The 13,632-nt window shown below is 40.2% G+C and overlaps 1 protein-coding gene across 5 annotated transcripts in view; it reads left to right on the plus strand.

The window, feature by feature from the left end:
* The window catches only part of LOC108257131 (histone deacetylase 9-B), a 55,503-nt gene extending 42,372 nt beyond the window's left edge, over positions 1-13,131 (plus strand). For all 5 annotated transcript variants that reach the window (XM_017454602.3, XM_017454603.3, XM_017454600.3 and 2 more), the window contains 3 exons: positions 2,882-3,011; positions 5,210-5,421; positions 9,056-13,131. In XM_017454602.3, the coding sequence (XP_017310091.1) occupies positions 2,882-3,011; positions 5,210-5,421; positions 9,056-9,406 (693 nt within the window). In that variant the 3' untranslated portion in view covers positions 9,407-13,131. The remainder of the gene's footprint in view (positions 1-2,881; positions 3,012-5,209; positions 5,422-9,055) is intronic.
* The last annotated feature ends 501 nt before the right edge of the window (positions 13,132-13,632 follow it).

A 13,632-nucleotide genomic window follows, 5' to 3' on the forward strand; every position in this document is an offset into this window, starting at 1 on the left:
GGCCTGTGGAGTTAAAATATTTGGTTAACACATCTGTACAGTTAGGGGTTGGTAAAAGTGCTTGGACCCAGGAAGGTTATTATGAGGGCTCGAATGTGCTGCATGTTTTATAGCTTACTTACTAGTTTTATAGCTTACTTACTATACTTACTAGCAAATGATGAAAGCACGAGAAGTGCATTCGTAAACTTGTGTGTACTGGGGGATTGTTGCCTGTTGGCTGCAGATTTAGTGGGGCAGGTACACTAGCTTTTTCAACCTCGAGTGCCGACCTTGAATATTTCTGTACATTTGTACTTAAGACCTGCTGCTGTAATCATAAAGACGGTTCCTTGCTCATCCTAGAACTCCTATACAACTATGTGTTTGAGAAGCTGATTTGATGAAAAGTTGAAAACGGTGGTTTATAATCCCACTAATTAGTGTCACCCAAAAGAGGACCGTTTTGAATCAAGGTTTCTTGAGAGGAAGCAGGATGTTTTTCTTTTGCCACTGTCGCCTCTGGCTTGCTAATTAGGGATCTAGATCTACGTCTGAATTTCGCTGTAGCTGCTTTGTGTCAATGCCCACTGTTAAAGGCTTTATATAAATAAAAATATATATTCAGTCTTTACAGTATTTCACGATTTTGCGATTGCAGAAATGAACACGAAATCGCAGGAGCTGGTAGTTTTTCGAAATGACAGCAGATTTGGGCCAAGACGTGACGTGATGATGCCATCACGCAAAACAGTTTCTTGCAACTGCAATTTCACCAATTCAAGTAATTTTCCACAAAATGTATGGACTGTATAATAAACTAGATCATTAACCAGGCTGACGATGTATGACGATCAGGGTCAGTTTTCTCTAGAATGAAACAGACGCCATTCTGTGTCTTTTTCCTTCTATGTCCATAACTGTCTTAATGCAGTACAATTCAGAACGTGTCCAGAAACAGGACCCTGGACTCATTCTGCACAGGAACAGATATGAATAGGTCCTCTTAGAAAAAGTACAAGGTATCTGAAGCAGTATTTTTAGGAGTAAGTGAGCCATCGGGCCCCTTCTATTTCTGGAGAAAGCAAGAAATGCCCTATGAGGAATTCTCCTTCTGGGACAGATATGAATATGACCAGAATTATTCTCCTCAGAGAGAAACATGCAGTCATGTGCCTGTTTTTGGAACATGCAAGGTGAACAGGACTGTTGGGATAAAGATACAGTAAGTTTTATTTTAGAGAGAGAGAGAGAGTTAAGGAATGACCCAGTGAGATACACAAATAGAGATACAGAATGAAAGAGAGAATTACAGAGAAAAAGAGACATGTTAGTGTTCATCTTTTTTCCCCTGCCTTTGCTTTAGCCTTCATGCTAGCACAGCTAAAGCGGGGGGGGGGTTGCCCTCTGACCTGGAGGCTTTCGAGCTTTGTGCGTAAATAAGGAGAGTTAGTTTTGGGTTTCAGGGTGCGCTCTTTATCGCCTCATTCATCACAGCCTGATAAAACTGTACGGAAACCGGGCCCTGTAACTGCCCCTCATAAATATGCACTGCCAGGTTTTAGATTTCAGGTTAGCTACTTGTTATGCAACTCGTGTGCATGCATGAATGCTTTGAACTTGTTTTAGCTCCATTTTTTTTTGCTATGAAACGTAATGCACTTTAGCAGCAGAATATTTGTATTGTGCAATGACTGAACATGAGCCGATAAGTTGCATACTCCACTCAGAGCACATCTCACGACAAACTGACAGCAATGATATACACACCAATCAGCCATAACATTAAAACCACTGGCAGGTGACATGAATAACATTGTTTATCTCGTTACTGTGGTACATGTCAAGGGGAGGGATGTATTAGGCAGCAAGTGAACAGTCAGTTCTCGACGTTGATGTGTTGAAAGCAGGAAAAATGGGCAAGCGTAAGGATTTGAGCGCCTTTGACAAATTGTGATGGCTAGACGATGGGGTTAGTGCATCTCCAAAACAGCAGGTCTTGTGGAGTGTTCCCGTGTGCAGTGGTTAGTACCTACCAAAAGGATGTGCCAAGGATGGTTGACCGGTGAATCGATGACAGGGTCATGAGCGCCCAAGGCTCACTGTGGCTCAGTGTGCGTGGGGAGTGAAGGCTGGCCCGTCTGGTCCGATCCCACAGAAGAGCACAAACTGCTGAAAAAGTTATTGCTGGCTCTGACAGAAAGAAGTCAGAACACACAGTGAATCACAGCTTGCTGCGTATGGAGCTGTGTAGCTGCAGACCGGTCAGAGTGCCCATGCTGACTCCGTTACACCACCAAAAGCATCAGAACTGGACCATGGAGCAATGGAAGCATGTCGCCTGGTCTGACGAATCACGTTTTCTTTTACATCATGTGGACGGCCGGGTGCGTGTGTGTCGCTTACCTGGGGACGAGATAGCACCAGGATGCACTATCGAAGAAGGCGAGTTGGCGGAGGAAGTGTGATGCTCGACCATGTTCTGCGGGGAAACTTTTGGTCCTGGTATTCATGTTGATGTTACTTTGACACGTACCACCTACCTAAACATTTCTGCAGACCAACTACACCCCTTCATGGCAGCGGTATTCCCTAACGGCAGTGGCCTCTTTCAGCAGGATAATGCTCCCTGACACACTGCAAATATTGTTCAGGAACGGTTTGAGGAACATGATAAAGAGTTCAAGGTGTCGACTTGACCTCCAAATTCCCCAGATCTCAATCCGATCGAGCATGTTTGGGCTCTGACTTTTGCCCTTTTGAAACCCCGCTTCGTCTTAGACCTATACATATATGAAATTCCGATTAATACTGCACCAGAATTTATACTACCTTCATGATATTCCAGAGGTTAAGCATGTGTCCAATTTCCCCTGTCTGACCCCCCCCTCTCTCTTTAAAGGAGCGGGCAGGTGAGGCGAGCTCGGTGTCAGCCACCTCACGGGAGCCGAAGGTGAACACCAGCCATCAGGCTCTGCTGCAACACCTGTTGCTGAAAGAGCAGACCAGGCAACAGAAGATTCTCTCATCTGGTGAGTCTTCATCACAAAGTGTAAACCTAACACTCACTAAGCTAACGCTAGCACTACTCCTTAAGAAACTGCAATGCTCAACCTCCTCTCTCTTGAAGACTTTCCCTGTGAAACCTTAAAGGAACAGTTTTAAATCTTTCATAAGTGAGCAGCGTACAATCAAGTCCCTCCGAATGAGTCGTTACTATAGAAATGATAATGTATTAATATAAAGTACATTTATATGAAAATTGGATTTGTCTTTCCTTGCACCTTCTGACCAATCAGATTTGAGAATATAACAGCACTGTGGTAGAAACATAGTTACCCTAAAGCACAATAGTAAAATCATTGTGGTATTACGGTTAAAACATTTAGTATTGTCGTATCACAGTGAAAATCATGGTACACTGCAAAAGCAGCCCTACTAGAAAGAAGCCAAATATTCTTAAGTATAATCAAATTGTCTTGTATCAAGTAAAGAAATCTGCCAATGGAGTAAGCCAGTTTTCCTTGGCTAGAATTCTTACAACGAACATAAAAGTGTAACCACTGAAAGACCGTAATGGGCCTTAAAACTAGACAAAAATGCCACAACCTTTAAGCAAGTTGTGCTTATTACAAGCAATGGAAACTCAGTTATTTAGATAGACTTATTTAAAATAAGCATTTTGGTCTCTTGATTGAGCTGACTTTAGAAACTGATCCCTTAATTTAAGGTTAATAATTAGCAAAAAAACAACAACAACAACAAAAAAATGCTTACAATAAGACACAATTTCTTCCAACAGCATAATAAATAAGTGACTTATTAAGGCACCAGTTATTTTAAGCATTTTTATTAAAACAGGGAAAAAACTCTGCAACACATTGTCAGGGATTGGGGAAGACGACGGATGCAATTTCAGATTTCTGTTGAATAAAGTGCAAAAGAAACAACCAAAACTTTGAAAACAGGAACCATTAACGTAACAGTGGACACAAGGCAAAAACATGCGGATTATGAGAGCGGCTGTCGCACACATGAACACAACGACAATGAAAGCTTGACAATTAGTTGCTGGAAAACTAGAACTAGCTGTATATACAGTATGGGTGTTTACTAGAAGTGATGTGTCGTTCATGAATGATTCATTCATTTTGAACAAATCTTTAATACGACTCGGGAATGACGAGTTGTCTCGGAGAGTGATTCGTTCGTTTTGTGTTGACCGCGCATGCGCTGTAACATCCCCATAGGTTCTGTACAGGAAACAGAAATGATTAGTTCACGTCTCTAGTCTTCGGGTTCGAGTTCTTCGTTCATTACATCACAACCCCACTGCATTCAGCCTATGGGGCAGTCACGCGATGGACGGATGACTCCAACCCAAAGACTCGAGACGTGAACTAATCATTTCTGTTTCCGGGGAACACACGTGACAAACGTGATGACTTGGATCAGGAGGTGAGATGACCTAACAGACTGCATAGCCTGGAGACCAGCTAAGCAACTAATTAATCATTTCTGCTCCTCATAATTTGGCCTTGGTTGCATTCGCCTATAGTTATATTCCGCTGGAATGAACGAAATGACTCGAAAACAGATTCGTTCATTTTGCTGAACAAGATTCAAATATCCGAGACAGTAAAATGATCCGAACTTCCCATGAGCACTTACTGGGGGTACCACAGGTGTGAATGATCAGTGGGACATGTGACATGATCATGTGATGTGCTGGGGCTGATGGGTAATGTGGTTCAGTGTGGATTTCAGCATAACCATGACACATAGCTGCTTCACTGAAAAATTGAAATTGTGCAAGTGGTCTTACTCTTAAAATAAGGAAAACCATCTTGTTCCTCTGCTGAGATAGTATGCAAACCATTGTTGTAGCATGTTACTGGTTAAATCTTGCTCAATATTAGCTGGAAGATCTTATTAAGACAAAGTTAGATATGTTTTCTTAAAATGAGATTACTTTTCTAATACGAATCGTGCTTTACAAGATTCTTTTTCTTTTTCCACAAAAAAATAAGACTCATTTCCCAGAAACAAGGCTTTTTTTTACTTTCTTAGTATTACTTTCTTTTTTTTGCAATGTAGGTTCATGATTTAAAGTTTGATAAGCATGGTTACACATAAGGTACCATAGTGCAACCACAGTAAACTACTGCTTTGGAGAAGAATAGACTCATTCTCATTCCCTCTTCCTCCGTCTCTCTTTGTCTGCTCCTAGGCAGTGTCTCGGTTCTCCCTCAGTCTCCTCTTGTGATGAAGGAGCGTTCAGGAGGAGGCTCTCGTCCCAGGCTGCCTCGGCACCGGCCTCTGAACCGGACCCAGTCGGCGCCGCTTCCCCAGAGCACGCTGGCTCAACTCGTCCTCCAGCAGCAGCACCAAAACTTTGTGGAGAAACAGAAGCAATACCACCAGCAGGTCCACATCAACCAGGTACCTCAGTCAGCACTAACGCTGGTATTTCACTCAGGCCACAGTCTTTTCATAGAGGGCTTCGGATCGAGCCGTTTGAGTGTGTGAGGTCTGGAAAAGCACTAACGCTGCGGTACTGTAGCTCATCATGACTGGAGTGTGACAGTCTGAAGTGACACCATGAGTCAGCCTGGGACATTTTATAATGCTGCATGCCTGTGGGTTACCACAGTGAATTTCGAAAGGAAAACAAAGCGAGAGCCTGGTAGACACATATATACGTGATCTGAATTGTGAGGAAAAGATTATACATCATGATTGTAGGGTTTAAAGGCAGATTTTATGTTCAAGCGGTAGGCCAGACCCGAGTGCTCGCCTGTAGGTGCTTTGCCAGTGCAGGAATTTCTTAAAACACAGACCTTTTTTCTTCAGGCATAGCTGGTGGGTGTGGGGGTGTGGGATGGGGGTATTTTAGGTTTGGACCCCCCGTGAATTATTTTATGACGGTTCCAAATCCTCATTCGTGGGTACTAAACATAACACACATATGCAGCTGATAATGTACAATTGAGCAATAATTGCACTATAATGATGATTCCTCCCTTACTTTTAAATGTTTAAAACCACTATAGTGAGAAACAGGATTAACCAATCAGAATCATGCATTTTCCCCAATAGATCTAGTTTTAGAAGGCAGTTTACGGCATATTACTAGCATGTTTGCAGGTAACATGACATGATGCTTTTCTTTTGTCTTATTAACCTAAAGAACGAGAAAATAAAGAGAGGCTGGTGAGGGAGTGACTGGTTAGTGGTTAGTACGTTTGCCTTGCTACTTCAGGGTTGGGGGTTCGATATCCATCTCCGCCCCGTGTGCGTGGAGTTGCATGTTCTCCCCGTGCTTCAGGGATTTCCTCTGGGTACTCCGGTTTCCTTCCCCAGTCTAAAGACACGCGTTGTAGGCAGATTGGCGTCTCTAAATTGTCTGTGTGATTGTGCGATGGGTTGACACCCCGTCCAGGCTCCCCTGCGACCCTGTGCAGGATAAGCAGTACAGAAAATGGACAGATGGATAAAATGTCCAATGTTTTAATAAACATTATTAATATGGTAAGATTGGTCAAATGCACGGGCGTGTTGTACTGATAATAAATAAATAAATCTCTTAGTTATGTGAAAGTTTCAAATAAATTGAAGCAAAAAAGTCTTTCCGTAATCAAAAAAAGAACCTGTTTGCTAAACTTGGATGATTTCGCTTGCTATTTAATAAGCTAGCCAGCATTCCAGTGAGGGTTTGTCTGTGATGTATCATAGCAAAAAATAAATAAATAAATCTAGCTAATAGCGCTCTAAAATAAGGTACTAAGTCAATCTAATTTAGCTGGATAGTTAGCTAATATCGTTATTAAATAAGCTACTGTTGTAGATAACCTATTCTGAATTGCTAGTTAGCTTAGCTCAACACCATAATTTGTATGGGATTTTACGGGTCTTTTTGGAAGGATGGCATTAGGAGCACTATCTGCTTTTCAGCTTACATGGATCTTTTTATAGCGGTGGTTTGTCCTGAAAGGTAAAGTGGACCATTTTTGCAAGCATTTTGTTTTTGTGTGAGTCAGAGGAGAGTTTTTCCACACATGCTTCTAGTGGCATGTCACTCGCAGCAAGTGAAAAAAGACAAATCTGCTTTGTTTGGATGTAGCTGGTTTAAAAAGCTACATGTTGACATATAGTTGCATGTAAACAGTAAAGCGCGCATTTAATATAATGGTCAAAGCGTTAATGCAGTGCTCTGTGTGTGTGTGTGTGTGTGTGTGTGTGTGTGTGTGTGTGTGTGTGTGTGTGTGTGTGTGTGTGCGTGCGCGCGCAGAAGGTGAGTTAACGAGCCCTCAGGTTGATGGCTCCTTTTTATAAGAGCTCAGGGCTCTTAAAGGGACGGCGAATTAAAGGCCCCTTGCTGCTGGCCAAACGAGACAGGAAGTGGATAAATCCTGGCAGGATGTTTACACTGGGGCCACACTAACAGTGCCTCACCTTTCTTCCCCTCCTCCTCTCTTTCTTCTCTTTCTTTTTGTCTTTAACCCCCCCCCCCTTTCACTTTCTTGCTTTTCCATTCTCCTCCTCTCTTGTTGTCTCCTCGCTCTCATTTCTTCTCTTGTCTCTCTGCTTCTTTCTCAACTTTAGACATCTCCTCTTGTCATGTGTTGATTGTCTCATACATTTCTCGGTCTTTTTCTCGCCATCTATACCACAGCTCATTGGTTCTATTCTCATTTTCCTCCCTCACTCTCATTCTCACTCCCTCCCCCTCTCCTGAGCCTGGTACCTCAGTTTCATTTCCTGAAGGCCTGAGAGAAAAGCTGGCAACACTCTTATACTATACATGTTTAATTTATCTTTTCTTGTAAAAAAGCACAAGCAGCTGAATTCTCCCGTCTCAATTGCCTCAGGATCATGTTAAAAGCGTTCAGTCTTTTAGACATACGACCGTCCTAAATGATGAAAACCACCAAAAAACCCACTGAAAGTCATTAATATATATATATATATATATATATATATATATATATATATATATATATATATATATATATATATATTTGTCTGAAATGAAATGTGGTTTGTAAAATGTTCAAGTGAATTACATTTATGTTGAACTGTGGTGAAGCGTGGTGTTGAAGTGTATGTTAAAGTTAATGAACCTATTCATAAATTATGAATTTTTGTTATTCTGTTTGAATTTGTGTGATATTTACATATGCAAAGGTTAAAAAAACACCACGTACAAATGTGTACAATACCAGAGTTCCTTTAGTCATTTACTGTAAATCTTTCAAAATATAAATGTTTATGTATATTTTTTGTCTAAAAGACCCTTGTCCAGAACAAAAATGGGTATGAATGCAAGACATTTCAGAGATACTTGATTTAAACATTTTCAAACTGATGTTTTTTGCACAAAATTAAGAAATATTACACGTAAATAGACAAATTGCAGTAGATACTATCAGAGTCACACATTTTCTGTGGATTTTTCAGATGCTGCTTTCCTGGACATATAGTCGTGAAAAAATAAGTTCACCCCATGAAAATTGTTGGCTTTTTTGACAGACAGTGCCCACCACTATTATTGGCACCCTTGGTAAATATGAGCAAGGAAGGCTGTGAAAAATTGTCTTTATTGTTCAATAACTAAACAATAAAATAAAAATAAAAAATAAAATAAAATAAAACTTTGGAACATGCTACTGTAGGAAAATTGTGTTGGGCCGCAGCATTGATTATTTTCCTATAACAGCACACCCCAAGTGTTTTATTCCTTACATATTGTAGCACTACTGCTAATGTTAGTTTTTATTTCTCTGGTTGTGTAAAATTATAGGCTCATTAATATTAATATTTGGTTTCTAAATCACCATAAAACTTTATGTCATGAGTTTACATCTTTTAATACAAAGTGACAAGATGGAAAATGATAAAGTAATGGTTGAAATGATGGATAAATGATAAATTTGTGTATTTATAGACGTTAAGAGAGGTCTTTACTTTTCTAGCTGGAATCCCAGTCTTATTCATACAGGACCAGATAATGAACACTAACACTGTGTGGTAAAATAAGAAACCTATACTTAATCTTAATCTGTACTGTGTGTAGATGCTGTCGCAGTCCATCGAGCAGCTGAGGAACCCCACCGCTCACCTGGAGGAGGACGAGGACGCAAGAAGCCCGGAGCTCACGCTGCCCCCTGCTGGAGTCATCCGGAGCCACAGCAGCAGCAGCAGCATTCAGTTAGAGAGCAGTGGCCAGAGCGAGACCCCCAGCGCCCCGGCCAGCGTGATCAGGGTGAAAGAAGAGCCGCTGGATACCGAGAGCAGAATGGAGGAAGAAGGAAGGGACAGAGGTGTAGCTGGAAGAAGGGATGAGAGAAAAGAAAGAGGAGAGGAGCCGATGAAGGAGGTCAAGTCTGAACAGAATGTAGAGAGTATGACCGAGACAGACGTCTGAGAAAGAGATGACGGAAAGAAAAAAGAATGACAGAGAGTCAGAGAGAATGATAGAAAGAGAGAAGGAACGCAATAAAAAGTTCCAGAGAAAGGAAGAATGAAGAAAAAGAGAAGAGTAAAAAAAAGCACCTTTTGGTCTCAATACAGAGCTCTCCCTTGACTCTTTTCCTCACATTTCTCATCAGATTAAGATCATTACCACTGACAGCATTATCCCAGGCTATACAAATGGTTCTAAGTGTAATATTAAAGGTATGATCGGCAATGTGACAGATTTGAAGAAGGATAGGCTCTCGCGTTGCGAAAATAACATTTCCATAACATATACGGAAAACATGTTGGGAAAATATTTTGCGTTAAAACGTACTTCAAGGTCATTCAGCCAAGCGCAGTGGCAACATTAGTGTTCTTAATTTAATTACCGAGCTTAGAAAAGACAGTCGCACAGTCTAGAAGTTTCTAAATGTTCTGCTATGTTGATTATAGACGTAAACATTTCAGCCCTGAAATGTATTAAGATGAAAACTAGCTTGCTGTTCCAGAAATACAAATCTGAGATTTGCAGTTAGGAATACATCACTTCTGGACAAAACCTAAAACAAATACAGTGCCCTCCATTAATATTGGCACCCTTGGTAAATATGAGCAAAAAAAGGTTGTGAAAAATTGTCTTTATTGTTTAACCTTTTGATCTTTTGTTAAAAAGAAATTCACAAAAATACTCTGCTCTCATGCATATCAAACAATGCAAACAAAACAAAGGTTTATCCAAAAAAATGTTTTTGTTAAATATAGGTGTGCAACAATTATTTGCACCCTATGGGAAAAATATATTTGAAGTATATTCCCATTGATATTTTACATTATATTAGTACACCTTGGTGACTAGGAACAGGAAATTGTTCAACCATGACTTCTCTTGTTTCACAGGGGTATAAATATGAGGTACCACATAGGCTAAATTCCCTTAGTCATTCATAACAATGGGTAAGACCAAAGAATATAGCTGTGATGTGCGGCAAAAGGTTGTTGAGCTTCACAAAATGGGAAGTGGCTATAAGAAAATAGCACAAGCACTGAAAATGCCCATTTCCACCATCAGGGCAATAATTAAGAAGTTCCAGTTAACTGGACATGTTATGAATCAACCTGGAATTGGACGTGTGTCTATATCGTCTCAGTGCACTGTGAAGAGGAAGGTTTGAGTGGCCAAAAAATCTCCAAGGATCACAGCAGGAGAATTGCAGAAGTTAGTTGCATCTTGGGGTCAGAAAGTCTCCAAAACTACAATCCGAAGTCATCTACATCACCACAAGTTTTTTGGAAGGATTTCAAGAAAAAAGCCTCTACTCTTATCCAAAAACAAACTCAAGCGTCTTCAGTTTTCCAGACACTACTGGAACTTCAAATGGGATCGGGTTCTATGGTCAGATGAAACCAGAATAGAGCTTTTTGGTAATAAACACCAGAGGTGGTTTTGGCGCACACAGAGAGGTAGTCTTATGGAAAAGAACCTCATGGCCACGGTTAAATATGGTGGAGCCTCTTTAATATTTCGGGGCTGTTTTTCTGCCAGAGGACCTGGACATTTTGTTAGGATACATGGCATCATGGACTCTATCAAATATCAACAGATATTAAATGAAAACCTGACTGCCTCTGCCAGAAAGCTTAAAATGGGCCATGGTTGGATCTTCCAGCAGGACAATGATCCAAAACAGACATCAACACAAAAATGCTTTACTACCACAAAATCAAGGTCCTGCCATGGCCATCCCAGTCCCCTGACCTGAAACCCATAGAAAACCTGTGGGGTGAACTGAAGAGGAGAGTCCACCAGCGTGGATTTTGAAATTTTAAGGATCTGGAGAAACTCTGTATAGAGGAACGGTCTCAGATCCCTTGCCATGTATTCTCCAAGCTCATCAGGCATTATAGGAGAAGACTCAGAGCTGTTATCTTGGCAAAGGGAGGTAGCACAAAGTACTGACTAAAAGGGAGCCAATAATTGTTGCACACCTATATTTAACAACATTTTTTTTTTTTGGATAAACCTATGTTTTGTTTGATATCCATGAGCGCAGAGTATTTTTGTGAATGTTTTGAACAAAAAATCAAAAGGTTAAACAATAAAGACCATTATTTACAGCCTTCTTTGCACATATTTACCAAGGGTGCCAATATTAGTGGAGGGAACTGTATGTCCATACTGTATATGTCATGCATATCATCTATTTAACTGTAATAAGCATGTTATTTGGGAATAATATTAGGAATGTAATATCACTCATACAGCTACGATCGCAAGGACTTTTCAGTATCTGTCAGAAACACACTGATACACAAATGGGCAAGAAATGAAAGGAAAAGTGTTTCTTCTAACAGATTTTCTCTCAGTTAGTGTTGTGATGATGATGATGGTGAAGAGCTCTCTAACACGTCTCTCCAAAATATCCTGAAGGTGAGTGTGAAGGTCATAACATATGATTTACATCATATACACCCTCATCAGACTATTCAGTGAGCCCTCATGCCTTGTGGAAAGGAGCAGAGTCATCCTGGAAGATCCCACACCCATCAGGATAAAAAAATTTTCAGGATTTTTTTTTTTTTTTTTTTTTAAAAAGCTAGAAAGAAAAACTTTATTGATTTGTAGTGACGCTTTTCTCTAAGTGGAGCCAAACCATGGCATTGAAAAGAAATAAATTCCCCCACAGCATACCAGAGACAGAGGATGGAGATTGATGTTTAGGTGAACTGTATGAAGTTTGTGCATAGGAAGAGTGTGCCAGGATGTTGTTATAGACTTTTGGATGTGAGCTGGCAGCCTTAATTTCTTAATTTCTTCCCCATCCTCCCTAATATCCATGTGAACGATGAAAGATTTCTTCTATTTGCTGACGCATGTGGAAAAAAAAACTGAGATCAAACCATCAAAAATGTTTGACTCTGGTGGATCTTGGAGTTTTTTTTTCTAAAATCGGAACCTACAGAAAATGTTCTGCCAACCTGACAATTTTTGCTGGGATGCTGGCTATGCCATTTTACTGTGATCTCTCTCTCTCTCTCTCTCTCTCTCTCTCTCTCTCTCTCTCTCTCTCTCTCTGAGAAATGACACTGATACACACACACATGACAGTCTGCCACTGATTTGTGCTGTTGTGCTCTCTCTTTCATATGTATATCGTTGTGCATAATATAGAAAAGCCATGACCTCCAACATTTCCTTTTTACCAGCCAGGATTCCCAGCGTCTGTGTAAAAAAAAAAAACAACAAAAAAAAAACAAACCCTGATAGTGAGCTTTTCTGTTTGTAAATGTACATATTTACATATAACAACTGGGATGAGGTTTTTTTGTTCCCATTTTGCTGATCTTAATTTAGTCCCCTGTGCTGTTAAACACGTCGAGTGCATTCTGCCACGTTTGCCTTTAAAGTGAGCCGCCAAACCTGCAAGTTCATTTGAGTGTTCTTTCTTACATTTTAAAAATTGTGCAGTCTATTCATCTGAACACTGGGACTATTTGTTCAAAATTGTACATTTTACATTTATTATTATTATTATTATTATTATTATTATTATTATTATTAATATTCTGTGTAGTTTAATTAAACTGATCTTATTCATCCGTTGATTGGTGTGTACATGTGTGAAGCGTATGAGGAATGACAATCTGGCTCAAGATCTTGGAATAAAAAGAAGACTTTGGTGGTTTTAAACCAAATGTTGATTTCAAATATTATTTTATTCTTGTTCAGTGACTGGAAATGAAACGAACAAGATGTGACAACTGCAAACGTCCTCACAAGTCCACATCAGACTTAAAGGAGCCATATCATGACTTTTTAATGTTTTCCTTTTGTTTGGGGGATTGTAATGTATCTGTTTGTGCATGTAAAAGATCTGCAAAGTCTCAAAGCTCATAGTCTCCCCCAAAGGGCTTTATTTTATCTGACAGAGAACACTGCTCCAGACCAGCCCAAAACGTGTCGTTCGAAGTCCAGATATTACTTCCGCAAACGACTGTGGTACAGTGTGAACTATTAGCATAATCCCGAGTTTTGTGTTGTGGCCCAGGGTTCAGTTGCTAGCTAAAGTTTGCTAAGGTGCCTCAGTATTGCAAAGACTCTAGTATACTTTGTTTTTTTGCGCGTACGCTGGCGTATGTGGACAAGCACAGTCATATAGTCGTATAGCCTTTCAAAGTATACTCCATTTGACATGT

The sequence above is a fragment of the Ictalurus punctatus genome, chromosome 24 (assembly GCF_001660625.3).
Source record: "Ictalurus punctatus breed USDA103 chromosome 24, Coco_2.0, whole genome shotgun sequence".
Classification (NCBI taxonomy): Eukaryota; Metazoa; Chordata; class Actinopteri; order Siluriformes; family Ictaluridae; genus Ictalurus; species Ictalurus punctatus.